Raw genomic sequence first — 26,266 nt, 5'->3', positions numbered from 1 at the left:
TGTTATGTCAGGGAAGTCTATGTACTGTTATGTAGAGATGACATTAGAATGCTAACCAGCTAGCCCCGGTCTGATAGCACCCATATTTTCTGAATGGGAGTGACGAGTTATTCATGTTTTCCGTACTAAACAGAAAAATACAGCTGTAGACCTTCTGATTCAAGTTTCTCCACAATCACTGAGTAAGACGTGAAAATATTCTGGCTCTACACGGCCCGCTGCTGGAGTCCATCTCTCTCTCACTCCTCTCCTGCTGCACGCCTGCCATGTCTTCTCGTCCCTGGAGTCGTTGTCCTGGTCAAAGCTGCTGTAAATCGCCTCTGTACTGTATCCCCTGTCGTCAAACTGACCTCAGTCGGTCGTGGAGGCTGCGTTCAGTCCCAGCTCGGTGTCCAAGAACGATCCAAGAAAAATCATCCAGGCAAATTCCAGTCAGCTAATAGGACATCTAGCTTCACGGCTACTAGAGCTAACTAGCTAATGGCAGCTAGTAGCTACATCCGCTGCATTTTTGAGTGAACAGTTTTGAGTAAAGATACAAAGTCATATCAGCTACAAGTGAACAAAAACAAAACTTCAAACTTCTGACAAAAGTTATGAAACTCAAATAAAATAAATGAGATTTTGTAGAAAATGTTCTGTCAGTACCAATCACATACATATTAACATACTGATATTTGTTTTATTTAACCACATTTTACAGCTAAGATGTCTGAGAACACAAACAGAAGTAATGTCTCATTTTCTGCAGTGGGAAACTGAAACTTCTTCACTTTAGGATCATGTTTAAACCACCAGAGTCCTGATTTGGGGTCGGTTGATTGGGTTGATTTTGACTTTCAACAACATTTTTTTTTTTTAAATTACGTCGTCATCTCATTTGTCAGTCTAACAAAAGTACAAAGCTGGCAGGAACCTAAAAATATATGAAATACGTCAGCAGATCTTTAGTGATAATGACTCAAAAGGTTTTTACAGGACAGTTTTATGTTCTTTTACTATTCATACACACAAACACAGCAGAAGGATGAGAGTAATGAAACTATAAGGCTGGCCTTCGGAGCCTGTTTCTAGATAAATAACTAAAGTTTTGTAAATGAAATTATAAAACAGACTACAGACGACGAAAAAGCAATTGTCATCAAACAAGGAAAAGCCATGACGTGTCAAAGTGAAAAACAATGTTTCCCTCCAGGAACTCAAAGTGTTTTCACGTCGTTGTTATGAGACTTTTACTTCAGTAAAGGATCTGAGTGCTTCCTCCTCCTCTGATGTTTTTACTCAGGATGACGCTGCTCTGCCTGCTGAATCCACAGCGAGCTGATTTTTCAGCAGGCCGCACTTTAGCCTGAAGTCACAGCCCAAATATCTGTTTCACAATCAGCTTCTGTTCTGTGATTCACAAAATCCCTCTCCAGCTTCTGCTCCCTGCCGCTCACACATATCTTAAGTTTTTCCGTCTCTGTTATTTTCTCAGGGCTGAATGTCTTTTCAGCATAGGTCCCTTTTGCTGCTGTACACCCACACACCCATAGCAACACGTTGTCGTTTCTTGGTAACCACATTTACGCAATGGGTAAAGAAAATTGAAGGTAGAGTAGGCATGGATAAGGTCTAGATAGAGCCTTATATAAATCCATCCAAGGCTCTCATGTAATCCAGTTTGTCGGCTGAAGTTTAGTTTGTTTGAATGACAGAGAAAGATGGAGACGTTGTGAAGTGAACCTGAACCTCCACACGGGGAACATGCGGTGTGCAGACGTCCTCGCACACCTGCATGGTCGTGTTTTTAATTACACTCTTGTTAACAATCACTGACATGTGACCAAGTATCCTGCTCGCTGAGATACCCTGCGCTAAATTCCCAGGGTGTTGGTGGAGATTACACTGACCCGCAGTAATGAACATGCCCAGCAGTTGAACCTGTAATTGGACCAGACTGATAAGCTAATTATTTCCAGAGCTAACAAGAAACGGCTGCTGTTGTATTACAGGGAGGACGGTTTAGAGAGCGTGTCACATGTGACTCCTGTGTGATCTGTGCAGGTCACCGGAGGCCTGACGAATGTTCATATTTAAAATAAGAGGAAGGAAATCCTGCAGGATTTATTTCTAAACGATAGAAAATCCAATAAAGACTCATTATGTCATCAGATTTAAATGTCAAGGCCTCCTGTTTGTTAGCCATTCTGATGGCGTCGGTTAGTTGGTCCTATTGGACTGGATGGATCCCACTATTGGATTGATTAGCATGGAAGTTTGTACAGATATGTGTAATCCCCAGAAGATGAACCCTAAATACTTTGATATATCCTGACTCTTTCTATAACACCGCCAGCAGCTTCACATTTGTTTTTTTTAGGGTTTTTTTAAATGTAATTGTGCCGTAACAAACAAGGTGTGTGTATAGGAATAAAACAAACAAACAAACAAACAAATATAAAAGAAATACGGTGGGGGTTTTTTTGCGTTTCATTGTGGTCGTTTTGCGTCTCTTTGTAATAGTTTTGTGTCTCTTTGTGGTAGTTTTGTGTCTCTTTGTGGTTGTTTGTTTCTCTTTGTGGTAGTTTTGCGTCCCATTTTGGACGTTTTGCTTCTTTTTGTGGTAGTTTTGTGTCTCTTTGTGGTCGTTTTGCGTCTCTTTGTGGTTGTTTTGCATCTCTTTGTGGTAGTTTTGTGTCTCTTTGTGGTTTTTTGCGTCTCTTTGTGGTAGTTTTGTGTCTCTTTGTGGTCGTTTTGCGTCTCTTTGTGGTTGCTTTGCCTCTTTTTGTGGTTGTGTTGTGTCTTTTTGTGGTCGTCTTGCATATCTTTGTAGTTGTTCTGTGTGTCTCTGTGGACATTTTTCATCTTTTTTGGTTATTTTACATGTTTTTGTAGTTATTTTGCGAAACCTAGTATTAGTTCAAGACCTGTTTATCATCAGATTACGGGTTATACTGGAGATTTGCCTCATACTGTATGTTAGTAGTAGTAATTAAAATATCACAACAATAAGCTTCTCCTGTTGGTTACCTAGATAAGTGGTTCCCGACCTTTGTATGTTTTTTTTTTGTCAAAGAAATCATGTTTGTGGTACAAACACCATCTCCAAAGTAAATTTTGATTCATCACCAATGTAAGATTTTTATTCCAGGCTGTATGTTTCCTGTTCTTATAGAGAGAGATGTCAGAGTCTACCTCTAGTTTACGCGCAGAGATGTTGCCATGGAAAGAGTTCGTAACATGATTTGCATCACAAAGTCTTTGTAATTATGAGTCTGTAGCAGCCGGTAGGCATTGAATTCAAACTCAGATGTGTCGTGGCTGTTGCTGCTCACTGACGTGATTGTTTATGTAGTATTGTGTAATTGTCCTCTGCCTCTGTTCAGCCTCTCTCCGTATATATTTATATATAACCAGAGGAGAGAGCCATTTCCTGCCTCATGCCCTCACTAATTTACACTCCCCTAATCACCCGGCCCTCTTTGTATTGTGCAGCCTGTTTTTGATGTCCTACAGATTCCACTGCCCGCTCTTTGGGTTAATGAACTAATCTCAGTGCCCGGGGGGGTGTGGGTGGAGGGAAATGACACTCCAGCTCGCTCTTTCATTCATAAATATAATACCTGCATTGTGGTGTAGTGGAGGGGGGAGGCGTGAGAGCTTTTTGTAATGCAATAGGAGGAGATCAAAGGGAATAGATTGCTCCTCCATCGTGGCCTCAGACTGAGGGACAGAACAGGATTTCATAAGGTGTGTCCGCCATTTTTGTTCTGTCTGCGCTCCGGGCCCTTCGTATCCCCTCTTCCGGTCCCACGCCTTCCCCGCTGCGGCCTGCAGGGCACGGCTTGCCCAGAAATGAGATCATACCGGAGCAAAGGTGCCAGAGAGGAGGGGAAAAAAATGAGGCCCAGGCGCTCCAAGACTCCCCTCTGCCACCCCAAACACTCCTCCCACTCAGTGTCTGTGTGGGCAATGCCACACTCAAACACACGCTCTCCAATGTAAACACCCACACCCTGCACACACACACACAGACACATCCCACACACAAACACAGACACACAAACAACACAACAAGAATCATGCAGATTTCATTACTACGCTTTCACACACACACACACACACACACACACACTCCACCCTGCCAACTGTGTTAACACCGTGTCCATGGACAGATTATGAGCAACAGGCACCTGGACGCAGACATGTAAAAGCCCCCACAACTCAAAACACAAAACACAAGAGTAAGACACCTGCGCCGAGCCACACACACGACTGCAAACGGTTTTGTCTCTGAAATAAAATGTTGTCTTGTGTCTATATTTAGTAGTTTTGTGTTTATTTTTAGTTGTGCTGCAACTCTTTGTGCTTTTTGCATCTCTTTGTGGTCGAGTTTGCATCTTTCTGTGGTCGTTTTGCGTCTCTTTGTTTTGTTGTCATTTTATGTCACTCTGTGTACGTTTTGTATCTTTGTGGTCGTTTTGTGTCTCTTTGTGGTTGTTTTGCATCTCTGTCACCATTGTGCATCTGTTTGCGTTTGTTTCATGTCTCTCTGTGGTCGTTTTGTGGTTGTTTTGCATCTCTTTGTGGTCAATTTTGTATCTCTTCTACCTGTTTTGCATTTCAATCTGGCTTTTTTCTGACTTTGTGCTCGTTTTGCATCTTTTTGTGGTTGTTTTGCATCCCTGTGGACGTTTTGTGTCTCTGTGGTCATTTTATGTCTCTTTGTGGTTGTCTTGAGTCTCTTAGTAGTCTATTTGGTGTCTCTTTAGCTGCGTTGCATCTCAGTCTGCTGGGTTTGTATCTATTTCAAGTCAAGTTGCATCTGTTTGTGGACATTTTGCGTCTCTTTGTGTTTCGTTCAGTGACATTTTGCAGGTGAAGCCCCTCGCACCCCTGGGTCTGTGCCCAGTAGGCCCGTTCAGTAATCCATCCATGACGGCGTCGTCCGATTTCAGTCAGGTTTTCGTTCTGTCTGATTGCCAACAGGAAATGCCAGGGGACTGCTACACTCCCCTAATGTGAAAACACACACACCTCCTACCCTACTGCACTCTTTAACACCACCACCAGGCTCTGTCATCTTTGTTCTCCATCATCACAGGATGCCAAGTTATGCAAGAAAAAGTCTGCGCTACAACCCTCGGTATTTCAGAGCTTGGAAACTCTTTGTACGCTGTAGTTAGTATTTGTGAAAAGTAGACAAAGTTGCCATCACTTTTTTTCCTCCCACAGGTGTATGAGTTCATGGAAAACAAGAGAAAATGTAGGTTCAGTCGTCAATTAGGTTATAAAACCAACACTCTCTCCTCAGGTTGTTGCTATTCCTGGACTTCTGCTGTGTGAGGAGATGTGTGTGATCTGCTGCCTCCTGGCGGCTGAACACCGTCTGCTCCGATTACATAAAACTGGGCTGTGTGTGTGAGTCATCACCCCCCAGTGAGGACAGATGGGAGGTGTGTGTGGTGTGTTTGTGTGTTTGTGTGTAGGACGGGGCGGAGCGAACAGCAGTGGACTGTGAAATAAGGGCTTTCCCCTCTCTCTTTTTCTCCCTCTCTCTCTTTTTCCTTAGTTTTTTTTTTTTTTGTGGGTCAGGAGAATCAGTTACAACACAAGTGAAGTGCTGTGACAGTAAAAATAGAGCAGAAGGCTGCAGAGCTTCAGTCTTGTGTAAGCTAAACTGCAGACATTTGCTGCCTTCCCTCTCTAATTTAAGGACTTTAAGAAGATTTACTCGGCTTCATCCTGTCACAAAAATGAAACATTTATAGATAATCAGCGATGAGGATAGAAACCAGAATGGGGGAATTGATATTTCTGTCTTTATTCGTATGTTTCTGATACGCTGTTTAGCTCAAGAGATCCCAGGCTGCGATTGAGAGCATTTTAGGGAAGAAAAATCATGATGTTAGCTTGTTGTTGTGAGCTGACGATGACACAGAAAGAAGCAAATACATTGTGCAACGGAGGGCTGCGTTGAGTGTGTGGGTGCAGATAAAGGGGGGGTGGTACGGGGAAGCTCGAACACCGGTTACCCCGCAGACTACCCTGTTCTCACGACTTCATATATAAACCACTCTTTTTGTCTTCAGTAAAAAAAAAAAAAAAAGGAGGAGGGAGGGGAATGATTAACTGAGGAGCCAGAAAACAGTGATGGTGTTCGACAAATGAACAGGCAATATACTGTACATATGTCTGGACCAGTTTTATGTCAGATTTGGGCCGTAGCATGTTAGAAAATAGTAAAAACGAACATTTTCATCTTCCTGATGTAGTCGGGAAGCTCTCTTGAGATGGTCAACAGTCTAAAAGTCAAAGATAGATTTAGTTTATAATGATGGAAAACAGAAAGCAGCCCATCTCCACAGTAGAGAAGCTGGAATCAACTGTGTTTCTTGAATCGATTGATTAGAAATCAGAATAATTGCAAATGTGTTATCTGTCGATCGACTATCTTCATATTGTAGAAAGTGAGATTCACGCATGTTGTGACTATAAAGCAGATCTGCATGCTACAAACTGTAAATACAGTGCAAGTATCAAACATGTGTAGGAAGCATGTAGATTGACACAAACTGTCCATGTACGTGAATTATAAAGGTTACAGTTTGTCACTATTTGAAGTCATTTGACCAACTGAAAATATCTTTCCTAACTTTAACCAAAGTGCTTTTGTTGCCAAATGTATCCACCATTTTATAGATGCCTCTTTCACAATGTAAGCTTATGGGAAAAAGTCGTTTTGGACCCCGGTGCATCACGTGACGTTGTATTTATACAGTTTGGCCACTACGAGAATTGGCTACAAAGCCTGGAGCTCTTTCTGGGAGCTTAGATATGGGCAGAACGAGAAAGATTTGTTTTTTTTCTAGCAGACACACAAAAATAACCTGGAAAATTAGCACGATATTGGACCTTTAACTGGCTCATTATTTCAGCTCTAGAGGATGCTGCAGAAATAAGAAGACCTTACAAGTAAGAAGTAGAAATAATTATCCTTGTGACTAAAAGGTATATTGTTTTATTTGGGTTTAAATCTTAGACAAAAACAAAACAAAACACAATCAGCAATGAGACAAACCTACAAAAGGCAGTGAGGGAGAGCTTGCACATAGGAATGAACGGTGGAGGGTGAAGGAGGAGTCGGGATGCTGAGGTCTGATCTGAGTGGTTACTGAATCATGTCTGTCAACAGGAAACGGAGCCGACGAGAATGAAGTGACAAACAGAGCGGGACCGAAGATAAGGATGTAAACCGGTGAAAACAGATTAATGTGGTGACGCCCGGTGTGGATCGCTCCACCTGAGGGGAGACAGAAAAAATGCCTCGCAGGTTTGTTATCACCCTGAACAGACAGTAAGGAAAAGAAATCCCTCTTTTATACACGCTGACCGCAGAATGATGCTGTCAGATCAGAGCGGTGTTAAATACAACGTAACGGTAAACATGATATCCCGAGAAAACTGACACTTTAAAACACAAGGGAACAAGTTTGACTGGACTAATTGTTTTAAGGCTGTTATCTGTGAGACATTAATGTATTTGTATACTTCATCTTATGCATAATCTTACAGGTAATATGGCGGGCTGACAGAAACGTGAGGCTTTCTTTGGAAGTACAAAAAGCTAAGAGTGTAACATCACAGTGACTGGTTGCATTGACCACTTTTTTGTTTTACAGCTTCGTTTTTTGCATCTCTGTTTCTCCTCTCTCTCTCTCTCAATCTTTCTCTGTGTCCCTCCACACTTCTTCATCTTCTTCTTCATCTTCATCTTCTTCTTCTTTAAAAGGTGTGTGGCCCGACGTAGATGGAGAGTCGGAGGGCGGAGCTGGTCTGGTAGCTGCCCTGGTAGCTGAGCAGAGGGTTAACCGACACCATCTCCAGGTCCAACGTGTACTCTCTGGGCCCCGACACGGCGCGGGCCAGCACCAGCATGGCGCTGATGTTATTGATTTGCTGGAGAAGACAAAACAAATATCACTGAGCACATTCATACAGCAGATTATGTGTGAGTGACAAGAAGATCGATAGCAAATCCTACACAGTGGACCTTGAAGTATAAAGCTACATCCAACAATTAGCTTAGCTTAACTTTGTTTGCCGCGAAGAACAGAAAAAGGGGAAAACAGTCAGTTTGGCTCCTCTCAAAGGTAAACAAACTCAACCTATCAGCACCTCTGAAGCTCGCAGATAAACACATATCTACTTCAAGTCTTTATGCTAAGCTAACCTGGCATTAGCTTCACAATTATAGTTTATTTCCCACTAACGCTAACGCTTTATAACAACCATCGGTAATAAATGGTAAATTTACAGTTAATTAAACTTTAGTTTAAAGTTATTTCACTGTTAAAAAACAATTAAATGCTTTCAGGCCGTCCAAACACTGTTCAGAGATGAACTACACAGTATTTATTCACCATTTACAAAATAATATAAACATCAGTTGTAACTTAGAATAAACAATTGCTCAATAAATGGTTTATAAAGCATGTTATTGTTTGTTAACAGTTAAATAGCTATTTATTGGTTATTATAAAGTGTTACCTTCCCAGCAAAAGGGAAATAAGAGTATTTCCCAAATAACGAACTATTCCTTTAACAAGATTCTGCTCAATTGAAACGATAAAGTTGTCCCGCTCTGACAGGAGCTGTGAAATTAACAGGACGGTGAAGGAAACGTCAGTCAAACACAATCCTGAGAAGAAGTCGAATGTAATGTTTTGTTCTAATGTTTTAAGATAAAAGACGTCTGTTTTCAATCCGAGCAAAAAAAAGCTTAAATACAGTTTGTGGGAGGACGATAAAGTGTTTTCCAAATCAGGGGACTGAGATGTAACTGGTTGTCATTTGAAGAGGAACAGATGGAAAGCAGAGTTTATGACTCTCCTGTGAGTGTATCGTGTTTTATAGAATCACTGCTCACTTTGACCGACTGTGAAGCAGCAAAGTGGTTATTTTACAACCGTAGTTTAAGTTTTCTGTGAGGCGGAGCCATGAATTGTTGTAAAGTCTGCTTTGAAAAACACAGTTGAACAGTTTTATAAAGTCAGTTGATTGATTAAAGTTGATTCTAGCATTTTCTTTTGCTAGCTATTTGTTTATTTCCTTGTTTAGCATATTTAGTTTGCCTAGTTGGTATTTTGTTTTGTTTTTGTTCACACTGATCACCTTTGGTTATATAGGCAGAAGGGTCAGAGGACCATGATGTGGCTGACCTGGTTTCTTTTTTGCCAGAGCACAAAGAAACAAGCGGGAACTGTGGTTTCTTTGTTCTTTGTTTGTTTGTTATTTTCTGGGAAAGAAACAATGAACGTCTTTTTCCTGCATAATTACAAGCCCATGGTGCAAATTGACCCTTTAATTTGAATTTTGAAATTTGATTTAATGTTTGATTTGGATTTTTTGACAAATAAAAAACATAAATTTGGTTGTTTTTAGCAAAAGCAAACATCTACAGCTCGTTTGACACTCAAGCTTTGAATATTAGTCCTCACTCTGACTAAAGACTTTCTCAGCAGTTGCATTAATAACTTGAACAAACCTTTACACTCTCCACTCTCTGTAACACTCACCCTGATGTAGAAGTCTCCGTTTTCGTCACCAGAGCGGATGCGGAAGGTGTTGTAAGCCCCGGGAGAGACGCTGGTGGCCTGAATCTGGAAGATGTCCGAGGGGACGGAGCGCTCCGAGGTGATGCTCATGTAGCGGTGGACGATGGAGAAGGGCAGATCTCGACAGAGGGGCTTGTTGACGGGACACACGCAGCGGCTACACACACACAGAGGATTAAACCATTTAAATTGTGGTGATGTTTGGTGCAGGAAAACATTAAAAAGTAGTTCATAAATCAGCCAGCAGAGGGAGTAATATGACTGATGAGAGCTCTCCTCAAATCTAAGCAAATATTGAACAGTAGCCATTTTTATCTCAATGTTTTTCTAAAAGACATTTAATATTAAATCATCTGGGATATGTTAATATTGACCCACACCTGTTCCCAATCCAACACTTGTCCACTCTGTAATAGTTTTCTTACTGGAGCGTGCTCAAAAGAAAAGTTTGGACTCAAACGTGGAAAAAGTAATTGATGTAATCTCGCAGTTTGAGCCATACTCAATACAGGGGCTGATTATATTCGGAGCTGATGGCCAGCACATATTTCACTAAGTGGGAAAAGGTGTGTGAAAGTGTGCGTTTGTGTACGAACACACACACAAGCTTTCACGAGGTGTCACTCACTTCTCAGACACTTGGACGTAAGGGTCTTGGCAGCGGTTCGTGTCCACACACTGGTATCGCCCGTGGATATTCACACAGGTCTGCGTGTCGGTGCACTGGTGTTCACCTGTTTCACACTCGTTTATATCTGCGGGAGAAGAACAGCTCAGAACCGAACAGGACAGAAATAGACCGCTGTCTAAGAATGACTGTTGACTCAGTGCAGCGTTTGTGACTCTGAAAGCACAGAGAGGTAGGTGTTTGGTCTTTGGGAGGAAATGGAGGCGGGCGTGCTTACCCTGGCATAGTCTGGTGCCTTGCCGCTGGTATCCTTCTGGGCACACACAGGAGAACTTCCCCGGTTCGTTGACACACTGGTACTGGCACAGGTAACTGGAGTAGCTGCACTCGTCGATGTCTGTCAAGTTAAGAGGTCAGGTTTTATTTTTTGTCCTCAGCTGAAGGTAGAAAGCTGGAATGAGTCCGTCTTTACAGACAGAGCGGGTCTCTTACCGTTGCAGGCGAAGCCGTCAGGCCCCAGCTCATAGCCCTGATCACAGCGGCAGAGGAAGGTGCCGTACGTGTTGTAACATCTCTGAGAGCAGGGAGCACCCATATCACATTCGTTCACATCTGAAGGGAGAGAAGGTTGATTATATCATGTAAACACAAAAAACAGCCGTGTGACTAATTTCAAAGAGCAAACACACCCAAAACAACCTTTGACAGTTTCTGGATCAAAAACATGAAATGAAGGCAGAAATCAGAAGAATAGCTTCTCATTAAAGTAAACACTGTGAGCACAAATTTCCTCCATCAGCTTGTTGTTGTTAGTGAAGGGGCCCAAGACGGGAACGCGATCGTCGGCCTGTTTTCTGTTGAAACAGTTTTCATTTCACGACAGATCTTTTCTTCTCACTGACACGGGCTCTGCTGTAAAGAGGTAACGTCACGTGCTGTACGTCTGTCCATTGGTTATAATTTAGCATTATTGAATCAATATTTAGTGGCAGGCGTGGGATTGTTTCTGACAGATAAGACAAGTTATTTCCCCAAAACTGAACTTAAACTGTAGAGGCCTCTTGGACGAGAGGTGAAATGTCTGCAGGGAACTGAAACACGTCCAGCTGCCTACGATACAGCACTTAGACTAACTTAAACTGTTACCTATGTGACCATGAATGTGTAAGAAAGAAGCAGAGAAACGCTTAAAAGACTCTTCTTCCTCGTGGAGAAAGGTCCAGCTGCTCTAGCAGGCGTCACTTCACTACACAACCCACCCCCAGAGGTCTTCCTCTCACCCTAACCATTTAGTTTTGGTGCCTTAACCTACACATTCGGAGGCTGTAACATGTAGCAGGCGTTGAGACCCACAATGAACTCAACCACTGTTGGAAATTCAGTTGTATTATGCTAATGGTCTCTCAGATATGAGGAGTGGACTGCAGAGGTCACTTCTTTCTAACTCCACATCCCCAGATGTTAAACTTAATTATCATTTTCAAACTTGTAGTCTTGAGCCAGAACCAACACCGACTCAGGTACGTCACTTGAGCGCCCTCTAGAGCCACAAACAGCTTCATACAACTTTATACTCCCCAATACCGAAAGACTTTAAAGAATAAGTTCACCCGAGAGTTTAATTTCAGTCGTTATCTATTCACCATCGAGCCGACGGAAAGTCAGGGGAAGTTTCTTAGTCCACCAAACATTTCTGGAGCTTCACAGCAAAACAGCGTTACAGCATTCTCCTAAATATCGGAAGTAGATGGAGACTTGTTTTAAAACAGTTTATTTACACCCGCAGTCGAGCTCGGGCAACTGCTTCAGATGGGGTGATTAACATTTTAAACCAACTCTCCATTTACTTCCATTGTTTGCTGCAACGCTGTTTTGCTGTGAAGCTCCAGAAATGCTTTGAAACTTTCCATCGAACTGTTCCTTTAAGATTTTCCAACCACATCACTTTTAAAGATGTTAATTCTTGTCAGGCACTCGACAAATCCCGAGTAAGATCTCTGCAAGGTTGAAACTGACTGGAAGCCATCGTTAGAGTGTTCAGACCTTTTTGCCTTTTGGCTACGACAGTCGAGTCTTAAATCAGTGGCAGCAGGCGTCACTCACCAATGCAAGACCGGTTGTTTCCTGCCAGCTGGAAACCAGGTTCACACTGACAGGAGAAGGAGCCGGGGACATTGACACAGCGATGTTGGCAGTACCTGTATCTGCACTCATCGATGTCTACGAGAGAGAGAAAGAGGGATATTCAGGTCAGTCTCCAACTTCATCCAAACATTTTTCTGAGTTGTCCTATTTAAGCCATCTTCGCTACACTAGTTAAAAGGTAAACTCACCAATGCACTCTGTGCCGACCTTGCGGTAACCGTCCGGGCACTGACAGGTGAAGGCTCCCAGTGAGTTGATACACTCCTGACTGGGCTGGCAGTCGTGTTCGTCTCGCTCGCACTCATCGATGTCTGTGTTTGTGGGCGAAGTGAAACAGGGACACACATGTCAGAATGTGGTTATTGTGAGCAAACACACCGTCATTCAGCCCGACAGGAAGATACAGCGTTCCTGTCGGAGGGCAGACGACGGCCACGCCGTTCGCCTCATTTGCACCCGACAGCTGAAAATATCACATCATGTTGAATCATGTTTGCTGTCTCATGCAGGCTGACGAACACCCGTCCCTCCAGCGGCGCTAGGTTTCTCGCCGCAAGTCCGGCTTCTTAAAAACACAGCAGCTGCTCTCGTGTGAAATCTCCCAAATTCCTTCACTGTCTGTCTGTCTGTCTGCCTGCCCCCCTGGACTCATACTCACTCACACCCACACAGATTGCACCAACATGCTGCCTCCAGCCTCAACACCTGCTACGGCCACCTGTCCCTCGCAATCTGCGGCCGCCGACAATAAATTTACACAATCACACACACATAAACATGCTTAATGATCTCTCATCCTGTGGCCACCTGTCCACCTCCAGCCCCCAGACCTACAAACCAGACACCCACCCACACAGCTGTCTCCCTGCGACTCGTAGCCCAGAGGGCAGGGGTTGGTCACGGTGGGCGTGATGGCGGGCTCTGGAGCCGGGAAGACTTCCGCAGTGTGTGGAAGGCACAGGTACCCTCCGTAGTGGTTGTAGCACTTCATCTGCCCTTTGCAGGCATCTGGGATAGTCTCACACTCGTTTATGTCTGATGGGAAACACAGAGACCCACGGGATGATGAAAAAATGTTCCTGTTTGTAAGAATAAGGCGGTGAGGTGGAATAAACGCAGGTAAAAAAGAGAGATTTTACCTTTGCAGTGCTCGGTCTGAGCGTCCCAGTGATACCCATCTGTGCATTCCTGAAAAGAGCAGCAGAGAGAGAGAAAGGAAGTGTGAGAAAATGATGGAAAGAAAGATGTGAACAGGCCCGCTGAGCCAAGGAGTTGCATAATGTATTCATAATACATAATAAATCCCCAGTAGTAGGACACAGAGATACTTGTTTCCTCTGGGCCAAAAAGACAAGAAGTCTGCTGCTGTTAAAGGATTTGTGACATTTTTAACTGCTCTCCCTGAGCCAAATGTCACTTCAAAAACAACGAGTTTAAGGCCACTGTTTGGAAAAAGGGTCATTATTATTGCGGAAAAAATACTGCAGCCGTGAGCCGCATGGAAAGAAAACGCAAGGGCCTGAAGAAACATGGAATTAAAACTAAAATTACCCCCAGCTATGACTGCTATAAAATGTTGGCGAGGGGGGAAAACGTCTGTGGAATATTAAAAAATAGAGAAGAGAGAAGAGAGGCCAAGATTTCCACACGAAAAGAGCAGTAATATCAGCTTTGATATATATAGCACGGAGAGAAAGAAGAAGAGATGCAAATAAAAGGAAAGAGAAGAGAAGGAGGGAGAGTGATTCGTCCATCCTTACCGTGTAGGTGTCACTTTCTTTAGGTGGCTGTGAAATAGCGCTGCGGACGAGCACAGACACACATATGCACACGCACAAGACTGACACACAAGCGCCCTGCATACTAATAGACTAATTTGTGGGGGACACACGTAAAACATGCACACAAACACACACACGCGCGCACACAGACGCACACGCACACACACACACACACAGACGGCTATCGAGACAGGTAGATGGTGAGAGAGGCAGCCGACTTTGTGATGTTCAGAGCAGCCAGGAAGTGGTTTCTGTAATCCTGAAAGAGAGAGAGAGAGACAGAGAGACAACATAAGCAACTCAGAAATCAGAGAATGGTTCGATTCAGTGTAAGCTGTTCCCGCAGCTGAAATGGATAAATCAACTCGAAGCGAAAAAAGCACGGGAGCCAATTTTTAAGTAGTCAGTGAGAACACAAACAGTTAGCGTCTTGGACTCGGCTCACTGTTTGTCAACCAAACAGTCCCCCCTTGATCGCAGCAGGAATAAATGGAGTGAATGAGCGTGCCAGGTGAAAACATAAACATCGTGACGTTCTCCATCCTTGTGCTGAAAATAACAGAGTCAACATCACAGAAATACTTTCATATTAGCTGCTCACAGAAAGCCCTCTGTGTCTGCAGACTGGCAGACTACAACTCGGTGGAATGATCGTCTCGCTGAGTGCTGCCTCCAGAGGTTCGGTTTACTGTGTATCGAGGCATCACACATAAATCCTGGCTATTACTTGCATATTTTACAAGAGTCTTGTAAAGAGATCTCGTGCTCAGCTGCTTCACTTAGATAACTGTCCTCCCGTGCAGATGCTGTGTTGTGTCGCTTGACATACTGGAGGCCTGATAAGACATCTGTGGTGGAAAGAAACTAAGCAGGCCTACATTTACTCAAGTACTGCAACTTTTAGATATTTTACTTTTCCTGAGTATTTCCATTTTGTAATACTTTATACATCTACTGGCCTACATGTCAGAGGGTAATCAATACAGCATGTACTAGCATTAGCTAGTATGAAAAGCTTGATCTGTCTTAGCAAATAAAAAAACAAGCTTTTGAAATGTATTTGTGTGTGAGTGTCAAGGCAAATCTATGACATCATCTGGAGGGCCCCTCCGCAGTAGGTTATATTTACATTTGTCCTAATATCACAAGCTAACAGCATGCTAACCAGCTACAACCAGCTAGCACCATGTCAAGCTAGCCAGCATGCTGCTATCATTGACAGCATGCTTTTCAGCCTACCAAGAAAAACAAAAAAAATAAATCAACCTCAGCTACATCATCTTCAACAAAGTATACACTCCTACCTACAAAATCACATAGGGCTAACTGACATACTAGCAAAAAGTCAGGCTAACTAGCATGCTAAAACTGTACTTAGCTAGCAGCTAAAAAGCATACTGTAATTTCAAGCCTTTAGGACCTTGCCATGGCTAATTTACGGTCCTTGTTCCGACTAACATAGGGCTTCTTAGTAATACTTATAATGAATAACTAAACTCTTGAATACTACCTGAGCTACCAATTAAACCAAAAAATAGTGTCTTGTGCACATAATCTTTCCATATTTTAACACTGAAATGAGTTTTTACTGGATACTTTAATTACATTTTGCTGATAATACTCAAGTAGAATGTTGTTGTACTTGTAATGAGGTTTTTATACTGTAGTATTGCTACTTAAGTAAAGGATCTGAGTACTTCGTCCCCCGCTGCTCTCTTTCCACCATGTTCTGTAAACTGTAGTGTATTTGTGAGGTAGATTTACAGTGAATTATGTTTGCGGAGTCCTCTGATGGACTGGGCTTTTCTCCCAGCAGAGAAACAATCACTCTTCAGTTTATGATCCTGGAGAGAGGCTATGAGTGTTTAAGCTGACTCTAAACATAAACAAATCACCTATTCCAGCTCCCGCAGACTGAGCGCTCGGAAAAGGCCGGCCGATTCAAGGAATTAAGAAAAAAAAAAAAAAATTGAAGCAAGTGTTGTGCAAAAGTCCGTGAGCTCCAGTTAAAGTACATGACAGGAAAGTTATAATCACTGCCTGTGTACGTGCACAGACACACACACACACACACGCTGATGTAAACTCCTGAGGCCACATTGCCAGGCAGTGCTCATTGGTAGATTTCAGACAAACAGAAGGCCGCAAAGGTGACGTGGACGCCCTCAAATACTCGATGGATGACATCACAGGCCATTTGTGACCTTTTGCGTGGTGAAAAGCAGCAAAACATGCCTGTAAGCCCAGACGGTAACACATACCACGGTGCAATCAGACGGCCGCAGTACGTGACCTCTCCGAATTGGCCCAGCGGGGACTTACAACCAGCAAGAATGTGACCCAAACCACCCAAAAACAAACTGACCATCGGTCCGGGGTCCAGTCACTCACTGGCTACTGAGTGTGGGCAGTTGGGATGCATGGGTGTTGTCCCACTGCCGCTGGAGATCAAGTGGCGGTGGACCTCTGGAATGCCCGTGGCAAGGATGTGGGAGCCAGTTCCCAGCTGGGATGCCCTGCCGTGGCAGTGGTTCCCAGAGTATCGGGTTCTGGGAAACCCCCCATGGATTCACATAAGAGGATAGCTGGTGCCAAACCTCCAGCCACTGCTCCCACTAACCCCTCATCGCTCCTCACTGTGTAGGAAGATGTCAGAGAACGTGGCCCGGTCCAAGAACTAATTGTCTGGGTTCTGACACTCATGTCGACTGCGAAACCACATCACCATGATTGATCATTTATGTCATTTTTCAATCAAACTGGCTCAATGTTTGTTGATTGCAGCTTCAGAAATCTGAGGATTCGCCGCTTTTTCCTTGTCGTACATGAAAGCAAACAAAATATGTTTTACTTTAAGAAAATAAAAAATATACATAACAAAAAATTTACAAAAAAAACCTCTCTGACGACAAAGTGAAAACAGATTTCTACAAAGTAATGTCAATTAAATAAAAATATATAATGTTAAATAAGTGATTTCATAAGTATTCACCCATTTCAAGTCAGTATTAAGTATCACAGCACTGAGTCTGTCTGATATTCAGCATTTTTCTGATTGTCAAGAATTGTTTGCGGAAAAAACAAAGTACAAGTACTTAAAAGTTGTACTTAAGTACAGCATTTAAGTAAATGTACTGTGAGTTTACTTTATCAGTAAACTCACTCAGACTTACATAGTTATGAACTACCCTCAGCATCTTTTTCGGCAGTCAAAGAGTGACGAAGGAAGTCAGCAAACATCACTGAACTCCCGTGATCCCCCAACATTTATGTCTTTTGTTTGTTCTGACTGAGAGACTCTTACCGGGACTATCAATGAAAATAATCATTAATTACAGCCCTGGTTGTGTAAACAATACCTGTCATAATAAAAAAACTACAACCTGATATAATGACCATTTGGGGCTCTTGTTGGCCTCAGTAACAGCAGGCTGACCCATTTTTAAATTCACACAGTCAGCACAATTTAACAAACAAGATGTCAGCCTGCTCATAAAAGTGACCACATGTGGACCAGGAAAAACACACAGTTGGACCACACACACACACGCGCTGCAGGACGGTCATGGGTCGAGGTGTATACACAGCCAGCTTTGCGTTGTTCTGCTCGGCTGTGTGTGGCCGTGGAGCAGCCTGAGAACATGGTGGCCCGGCGCTCTCCAGCTGCGCTCTGTTGCCCGTAGTGGCCGTGAACCTGAACGTCCACAACCAGAGGGTCACCGTCTCACACTCGGCCTCACTCCTAACTACTCGGTGAGGGAGAAACTCACACACCGTAACTGTACCGAGTCCCTCCTGAGCCGTCTGCATGTGCGAAAGGCTTTTTTAAGGGCTGTGATGTATTAGTGTGTGCACACAATGTGGCACAAGATGATGAGCTGCTCTCAGGGGAACAGCGCTCCTTCCTGTTGGTTTTGTAATCCCACCTGAGTCATTACAGTGACGCTGGAGATGTCACATGTTAGCTATTAGGAGTGTAAACAGTGATAAAACACACTGTCAAATGGGAACTAAGGCAGCAACCTACACTCCCTGGTGTTTTCTGTGTATGTGATCCTGTAGCTGGCACCTGTTTCTCTCACTTCAGCCACATTGTCTTGCTGTAGTTTTCCTGCTGTAGAGATTGTGACACGGACTTTAAAAGTTGTACAAGAGGGATGAGGTGGAAAGACTTTTGCAACATACTGTACAATAAAACATGCCCTGTGACTCACTGCCTCTCTCTTCCTGTCTACCCCCCTATTACAGTCTGAAACGCAGAGCCAAGAAGCAAACTACACAGACTATGGGCCACGTTATCTTGGCTCTCGCAAGGAGCCAAGTGTGGCTGAGAGAGCAGAGCAGAGCAGAGCACAGCACAGCACAGCAGTGGTGCAACTGTGACGTGTATGGCCTGTACCAGAAAAGTGGCCAAGAGGCACATCTCACCTCCGCTACTTCTCTTGAAAAGTCTAGTAAACGTGAGAAGGCATCCAGCAGCTCTCTGTTTGACACTCCTAACGTGGCTACGAGACGTTAAAGTAAACTCACGGCTGATTATTTCCGGGTGGGTCTCCTCCTGTGTTGTCGGTGTCCCTCTGACCAGTGTGTCCTCCTGCTGGCTGCGGTCGTCCCGGCTGAGCTGGCGTAACAGAAGTGGTCCCTTCAACTCCTGCCTGTGTGACCCTGAGAGAGTGAGTGGGGAGACCGACAGCTGGAGCAGCTGAACACATGCAGAGGGAGGGAAGGAGGGAGGGTAAGAGCAAGAGGCGAAGAAGAGAGAGAGAGAGAGAGGAAGAGAGAGAGAAGAGAGGGACAGCCCATTCTTACCTCCCCCCTCCTCCCCATCCCTATCTCCCCTCCCCTCTGGCCCCCTGCACTGCCACCCTCCACTCTCCAAACCCCCTCGCTGACCCCCCAGGATGCAAATTCCTGGTCTGCGGCCCAAATACCAAAATTCCAAATCCGTCCAAATCGCAGGCGGCTGAACAACAACTCACAGATTCACACACTTGCCCCCCCATCTTCTTACAAAATGCCCCCTCTTACTGGTCCCACAACACACCTGGTTTCATTTAAACTAAACCCCTTGCAAAAGCCCCAAGCTCTCCCACCCTTTTTTTCCTCCCTCCCCTTTTCTCCCCCCCCTCCCATTTACCCCCCATCTATCTATACTTACCTCCCCCATCTTTTCCCTTCTTTTTTTTTTTTTCTCTTTCCATAAAGCGACTAAAGCCTTCGCTCTCGTCCAATCTGACATGCAGGATATTTATAGACGGGAGAGAGAAGTTAATGGAATGTGGACAAAAATTAGAGAGTGGAAGACAGAGAGAGCGAGTGTGTGGAGACGGATTCGGAAAATGTGTCATCTCATTCGCTAGAATAAAGCGGTGGCGCTTTTCTGGGATAAAACACAGAAAATAAACTACTATCATTATTCAGCTCTGCTGCTCTCTGTTTTGCGCGTGACTAATCCATTACTGCCTGTGGAATCATTTCCGGCACTGTTTTTTTTCTTTTGTCTTTTTTATGTTGCAGACCGGTTAAGATGTTGCTTAACCTACATTGGTCTTTATTAAGTTTGAGTGTGACTCAACTTAAAAGGTCAGGCTTCCAGAGGTGGGAAGGAACGCAGTACAAATACTCTGTAACTGTACTTTACTTGAGTACTGACAACTTTTTACTCACGAGATACAGAAACAAATATCTGTACTTTCTTACATTTTCCAAACAAGCCGGTTACTTTAGTTTAAATGCATTTGGGGAGAATTATTTTTATTTCGTTCCAACATCACAAGACTGATTACAACCTATCAGTGCATATCTCACATGGCAGACACAGCAAGATGAACCGGTGTACAGACAGACAGAGAAACGGTGTGATAGTGTCTTGTACCTGCAGGCCTCTGCCTGGATTTTCTTAGTTTCTCTATTTTTTGTTGCTTCATCAACCCAAAATGAGGCTATTTGACATCCTGGGACTTTTATGAGCAGGCTCAACAATCAACTATTTTTGTGCTGCGTTCACAAACAGCTCGGACAAATCCTACCGATTCTACCTTTAAGTTTAATAGTCTTTGATTGATATTAAAATGATGTGAGGTTCAGTTAGCTCTGCACAGGAATGGCCGCTGGAAATGTCCTTCAGAGGGAAACTTGTACAAAGCCTGTACTTTCTCTTTCACTTGAGTAAAGCAGTTGAATCAGTACTTCTACTTTCACCAGTCTTTTTTGACACAAGTATCTGTACATCTACTTGAGTAAAGAATGTGCTTTTGCCACCTCTGCAGGCTTCCCACAAAATAAAATGAGCAGCAGCCACATTACTGTAATTGCAGGCTTCATTTCAAGATACTTTAACGGATACAACACCCATTACAAAACCATTGCCTGCATTAACACTTAAACTGAATATTCTTTAATAGACACACTAATGTTTATATTTTTAGAGAGCGCAATCGGGCTATTTTTAAAATCATGGGAGCGAGTAAATCTCCACAGTTTGGCTTTAAAAACCTTTTCTTAACCTCAGATTGTTTATCTGTCCTGTCTTTCTGGGTGGTGGCAGACGTGGCAGCTGTCATTACGGGGGATGTTGTTAAAAGTCACACAGACAACCCCCTGGCTGGACCAACTGTGCCCCCCCGTTGGTCCATTATTCCCATGACCACACACAGACACCCCACACTCTGGCAGAGGTCTCACTTCATCACACATGTAATCTGATGTTTAAAATCTAAAACACTGACAGACTGTACTTTAATAAATCTCCATCCAGCACGCACGAGATCACTAAATCTCGTCCCGGGAGCGAGTCAATAACAACAGATCTTCCATTTAACAGAGCAGATAAAACGATAAGATACAACAGAATGACATTTTGATGTAAATGTGTTAATTTTATTTACAAATCAAATTTACAGACACTAGATTCAAACAGGGCGGCGAAGAAATTATCACCGCCGATGAATCGAAAACAGAGAAAGTACGAGATGAGATAACAGCTTCAGCGCAGGGAAAAAAAAATAAGCAGGGGAAGAAATACGCTTCAGTCGTGATACATTTTGAAGATACAGCTTTTGATGACGCCCATGTATCTGTCCCACACAGCTTGGTGTCTGCGGGGCAGAAAACAAAGAGAGAGAAAGAGAGAAAACTGTGAGTGAACGGAGCAAAGAGGTGCTGTAAGTCTCATGACAAACTGTTGTTGTGAAATCTGGGTGAAGAGAGTAAATGAGGCAATCGTTGTCCACCCGGTGTAGTAGTGGTGAGGGGGGGTCTCTGTTTCTTTTTATGAATATCTCTTTGTTAAGCATGTAGTGGTGCAGGGCTGTGTAAACCCTTAACTACATTCCTGAGTGTTTGCATGAGAAACAAGGTAACTACAGTTTAAGAAACCAGGGGCGAGATAGGGTGACACCCACTGGCAGAACAGGGACGTTTTAACATACAACTTCATGCTGGAGCAGCGTTCAATAACTGTATCAGTATTCAGCTATTGTTTACTTTTCCCATAACTTTATTTTTAGCATGGGGCACCCCCTTTGGATGTGATAACCAAGGCAGGGTTGGTGCCAGTCTCTGCCTGATAAGCTCTCCAGAATAAAAGCACATTAACTCACTTGAATGTGTCGAGTATGTGAGCCGAGTTGGTGTAGTGAGTGAGGTAGAGTTTCATGTCCGCTGCAGTCCATCGGTCCGAACGACACGGCTCAATAAACTGGGGGAGAAGAAGGAGGGGAGGAGACGTTACATCACAGTCTCAGAGGAACCGGCCTCAGAAAAACTGGCCGAATGATCTGTGAAAGTACAAGTACACACCTTCTCCACAAGATCAATGAAGAAATCTCTGACATCTTTTGTGTTGGTTAACTTGGCGGCGATGTTGACAAGGCCTCTGGAGAGATTCTGGAGGAAAAGGAAAAAGAAATTCCTTCAAAAACTCTTATTTCATTTCATTCTGCACGTGACTGACCGACTGCATTTATGATATCACGAGGGTGTGAGGTTTCTCACCTTGAAATTAGCCTCCATCTCATTAAAAGCTTTAGTCTTTCCTCTGAGAGCTGTGCAGACCAGACTGGATGGAGTGGAGCGAGCGGAAAAGAGAAATTGCAAATAAAAGATAGAAGATAAAATGATAATTAAGGCTGGTGTGTTTTCAGTAATCAGCAGAAAATGTGTAGGTTTCCGTGTGCTTCTGTTACCTTTTGTGTTGATCCAGCAGATCTTTGTCGGTGATTAAAATCTTCAGTTCTTTCAGCTCTTGTAAAAACTCCTTATCAAGATCCACGTCCATGTCTTCCACCATGTTATCTACAAAGAAAACACATCAGTCACAAATCAGTTCAAATGACGTGCTTTTCTCATTACTGTCATCACTTATTATATCTATTATGGCATTACTCAAACTTTACTTGACCCAATTAACATTTTTCACTCAAAATTGATTGATTTGGTAACATAGAAATTAAAAAATTCATCTTTGTACTAATGATGATCTGCAAAACCTGAAGGACCTCTGGTGGTCAGTGGGTCTCACTGAAGGAGGCACCACTCTAATAATAACCTGCACAGACAGCATACCTCTTGTTCTTATGTAAGACATTTATTTTAGGTCCTGTTTATATTTTGTCTCACTGTTTCAATGTTTTTTTTATATCCTAGAAATGTATTACAAAAATGTTTTATCGCTCTGTAAGCCTCAAACTAAGACAGATTAAGATAGTTCCAGATGATTAATATACTGGTTACATAACTGATTTAAAATGCTGTGCATGCCACTTTACGTCTCAGATAAAAATCGCAGGCATCAGCCAAAGGAAACAAGAAAAAAAATGAATTCGCTCACCAACAGCTCCTACGGTCCAGTTGTTGATAAGCTGCCCGGCACAGAAAGCAAAGTCCTGGAAAGTGAGATACTGCAGCTTTCTTTTCCCCGTCTCAAAGCGATTGTTGGCAAAGAAAACAATGGCAGCATAATCCCTGAAACGAGCAGAGGAGGCATTACAGGAGCAAACAAAAAAAACAAGACAATGAGATATAACTTTGTTTTTGTTGTTAGTTTGAATATGCTTATTACTGGTCTTTTCAGTTGTTTTGTCAACAACACAAAATCGTGTCGTAATTCATCATAAAACCAACAACAAAACAGATCTGAAGCAATAACCTATACTTTGGAAAAGAAACCTGCGGCAGGTGGGCTTCTTCTCTGTTCTTCCCGCTACTGATTACCTTGCAAGCTTGTCGGAGAGAAGAAAATGCTGACGTATGTTCTCCACCAGGGGTCCCTTCAGCTCTTCCACAACTTTGAAAACACGTTTGAAGTTGTCGAACTAAAATTAAAACACATTAAAACACATGACGCAGGAGTTTTACTAAAAAACACTCAAAAACTGCAACTTCTGTAAAAACCTGCACAAGCGCTTTCTCCGCAGACATTCAGCTGCCTCATCACAACATGTAAACCGAACTCACTGCTAGAAAAATAGTAGATGATAAAAGATGGTAATTGAAAGTCTTTCAAGTGTGAGGAATTCAGCTTTTCACTTACTATAACTCTGTAAGTATAAAACTGAAAGTCAGATTAGGAGAAGAAACACATTTCGGTGGCTTCAGTATCTTTTGAATCAGCTGCGGACTCCTCTGATAAATAGCCATCACTAATCCTTTTCAAACTCATAATATGCTAACAGATGACACAGATGCAAAAAAAAAAAAAACACCTGAGGCAGATGCTGGAGCAATAGATGAATATATTCAAAAGTCTGCAAACTTTATCTTCCATTTAAGTGCAAAGACGAAGAGCTAGCAGGAGCTCTAAACGTCACTTGTGAGCTTGTGGATGTTCCAGTAAATTGCATGTTAATGGAGCTACAGTGTTCTCACCTGTCGTCTGCAGCTCTTCAGTGTCACACTTGTCTTGGCACCGATGTCGTCCAAGTCTTTCTTGGTTCCTTTGGAGAGTTTCTTTCCCAGGACTTCACGGACAAACGCATCGTCGAAGGCATAGTATCTGAAGCAGGAAATACAAAGGCAAGAGAGGACACTTGTAAGAATATATCCTCATTTATAGGAATGAAAATTCTAAGCAATTTAATTGCACTGATAGTTTGCTTCCTTATTCCTTATCATTAAAATGATTAGACATTTTTCCGTTATAAAACTGTTTAAACCACTGACTTTATCTATATACCCTGCGAAATCAGAGTAAGATACATCAGGATCTAAAAGAATAACAAATAATTTTATAATAATTACCTGATTTTAATTACGGAGCTCTGTCTGTCTCTATTGAGCAACTGGCTCAACAAACTCCAGCCCATATTAAGGCTAGTGAATGACTAAAATGTAATAATATTAGTTTGTACGTCTTTTTGTACTTTTTAAATTACAATTTTTAATAAATAAATGTTTCAATTACAAGATTTTGTACTTTATTTTGATATATATGATAAGCAAGTATTTGTAATTTGTAACAAGACACTTTTTGATGTATTTGTGCCAATCTCTGATTCTTAACTTAAGCTTATTCACTATGGTCTGCTATGCTAACTTCTGACTTGAAAGAAATACACATAAATCCTTAAATAAATGAGATGTGACGCATCAGATAATTAGAGGAGAATCAATGACAGCATCATTACTACACCTCTCTATGAGGACGGCTTGTCGATGAGGAGGGATCTGGAACAGTAGCTGGTTGGCTAGTTTGGCTGGACTGTGCAGCAGACGCTCACACATCTGGAAAGTCCTGTACTGGTCCATGGTGTCACTCAGCAGAACATCTGCGCTCGCCTCACACTCCTCCATCACTCCTCCTTCCATTCGTACCTTCACTGCGTCACTCACTGTTGGATGAATCACACACACTTGGTTCACAGGGTTGTGTGGGTTATGTGTAACAACTGGTACCTCTGCCTCTAAACTGATACACCACTTCATAATGGCAGCTATAAAAGGTGCAGGATGTGGATTAGGAGCCACTGCATCTGATTGTATTTTTAACCAAACTCCAGTAAAACTCACAGGATGCATTTTGAAAAATAGATCCAACAAACCAGGACTTTGTAAATGCAACCCTACTCATGTTGCCTATCTGTGGTGTGATCCATACCTGTGTATCCATCCAACCACAGCTGGTAAACCTCTTCATCCATGATGGTGGTGTTACCCACGAACACATCCAGCTCCATAGCCATCTGTGCGAAGGCAAAAGAGTAAAAGCACATGTGTCAGGACAGTAAAATGTTTGACACTTGTTTAGCTTAAGTAGCTATCAACAATTAGCTGTCAGATTAGCTTAAGAGTGCCAAACACAGCCAGTGTGACATCATACCTTGTCTTGCCTGTGTTGTCCCAAACAGATCCAAGTACGAGGCTTCAATAAAACCCCCCGTGCGAAGTATACCGTTAACTTATATTAGCTTAACTTAAATGTTGTTTCCATGGCGTCCTAATAGCTAGTTAGCTAACTTCCCTCCCCATTAACGGCTAGCCTCCTTTGCTAGCTACGTCGCAAAGTTAGCAGCGTCGGCGGAGACTGAACTGACAACCAGCCGACAAAACGGTTATTGAAGACCAAATTAACATGAGCACGTAATCAGGCGAACAGCAGACGCTCTTAAAAACACGAACGTATAATAAATGGCAGCCTCCTCTCTGTATTGCTATGGGTGCGCAGTGTCAACAACAGGCGGGCATGCTACTTCCGGTTTGGTGACGTCACAGGAAGCGCTGGAGGAGGGCTCAGCTTTCACCTCAGACACTGAGCTTCACTACACTGTTCACTAAAGTGAGACATTTTACCTTTAAACTTCTGTCTAATGATGTCCACATTGGTTTATATGTGTGTGCCCATCTGTCTGTCTCCTGACTTTATTTTTCTCTTTTCAATTTTCATCTCATGTTTACTTGTATTCTCCTTGTTTGATGTCCTCATGGAGCTTTATTCTCATTAATATTTGTTCTGTATGTGCTACTCTTACATGAGTTATGTCTGTCAAAATGTTTTATACACAAGAGCGGGAGCTTTAAATCATCAAGAATTTCAATTGTACCTAAAATCTTTAAAGCTACGCTCGTCTTTTAAGGTTTAGTTATGTTATTTGTTTGTTTGCTTATTTTTCTTTCTG

The 26,266-nt window shown here is 42.8% G+C and overlaps 2 protein-coding genes across 2 annotated transcripts; both read right to left on the bottom strand.

Annotated features, from left to right (window-relative positions):
• Window positions 1–6,987: 6,987 nt before the first annotated feature.
• efemp2a (EGF containing fibulin extracellular matrix protein 2a) lies at window positions 6,988–18,853 on the bottom strand. Its single transcript, XM_084353616.1, has 11 exons — window positions 18,684–18,853; window positions 14,133–14,412; window positions 13,512–13,560; window positions 13,222–13,407; window positions 12,561–12,683; window positions 12,331–12,447; window positions 10,720–10,839; window positions 10,505–10,624; window positions 10,228–10,354; window positions 9,561–9,756; window positions 6,988–7,941 (listed from the first exon to the last, which is right to left on the bottom strand). The coding sequence occupies exons 2-11, from the start codon at window positions 14,232–14,234 to the stop codon at window positions 7,768–7,770; spliced, it is 1,314 nt and encodes a 437-aa protein (XP_084209742.1). The 5' UTR covers window positions 14,235–14,412; window positions 18,684–18,853; the 3' UTR covers window positions 6,988–7,767.
• A 2,152-nt stretch (window positions 18,854–21,005) lies between these two features.
• On the bottom strand, window positions 21,006–25,844 carry fibpa (fibroblast growth factor (acidic) intracellular binding protein a). The gene is made up of 11 exons (XM_084353604.1): window positions 25,471–25,844; window positions 25,249–25,333; window positions 24,784–24,982; window positions 24,021–24,147; window positions 23,367–23,467; window positions 22,984–23,117; window positions 22,340–22,448; window positions 22,149–22,212; window positions 21,954–22,040; window positions 21,755–21,852; window positions 21,006–21,250 (listed from the first exon to the last, which is right to left on the bottom strand). The coding sequence occupies exons 2-11, from the start codon at window positions 25,331–25,333 to the stop codon at window positions 21,181–21,183; spliced, it is 1,074 nt and encodes a 357-aa protein (XP_084209730.1). The 5' UTR covers window positions 25,471–25,844; the 3' UTR covers window positions 21,006–21,180.
• Window positions 25,845–26,266: the final 422 nt, after the last annotated feature.

This window comes from Pagrus pagrus (genome assembly GCF_965226575.1).
Source record: "Pagrus pagrus genome assembly, chromosome: 5".
NCBI lineage: Eukaryota > Metazoa > Chordata > Actinopteri > Spariformes > Sparidae > Pagrus > Pagrus pagrus.
Note: the sequence above shows the minus strand (reverse complement) of the source record. Positions and strands in the feature narration are given on the sequence as shown.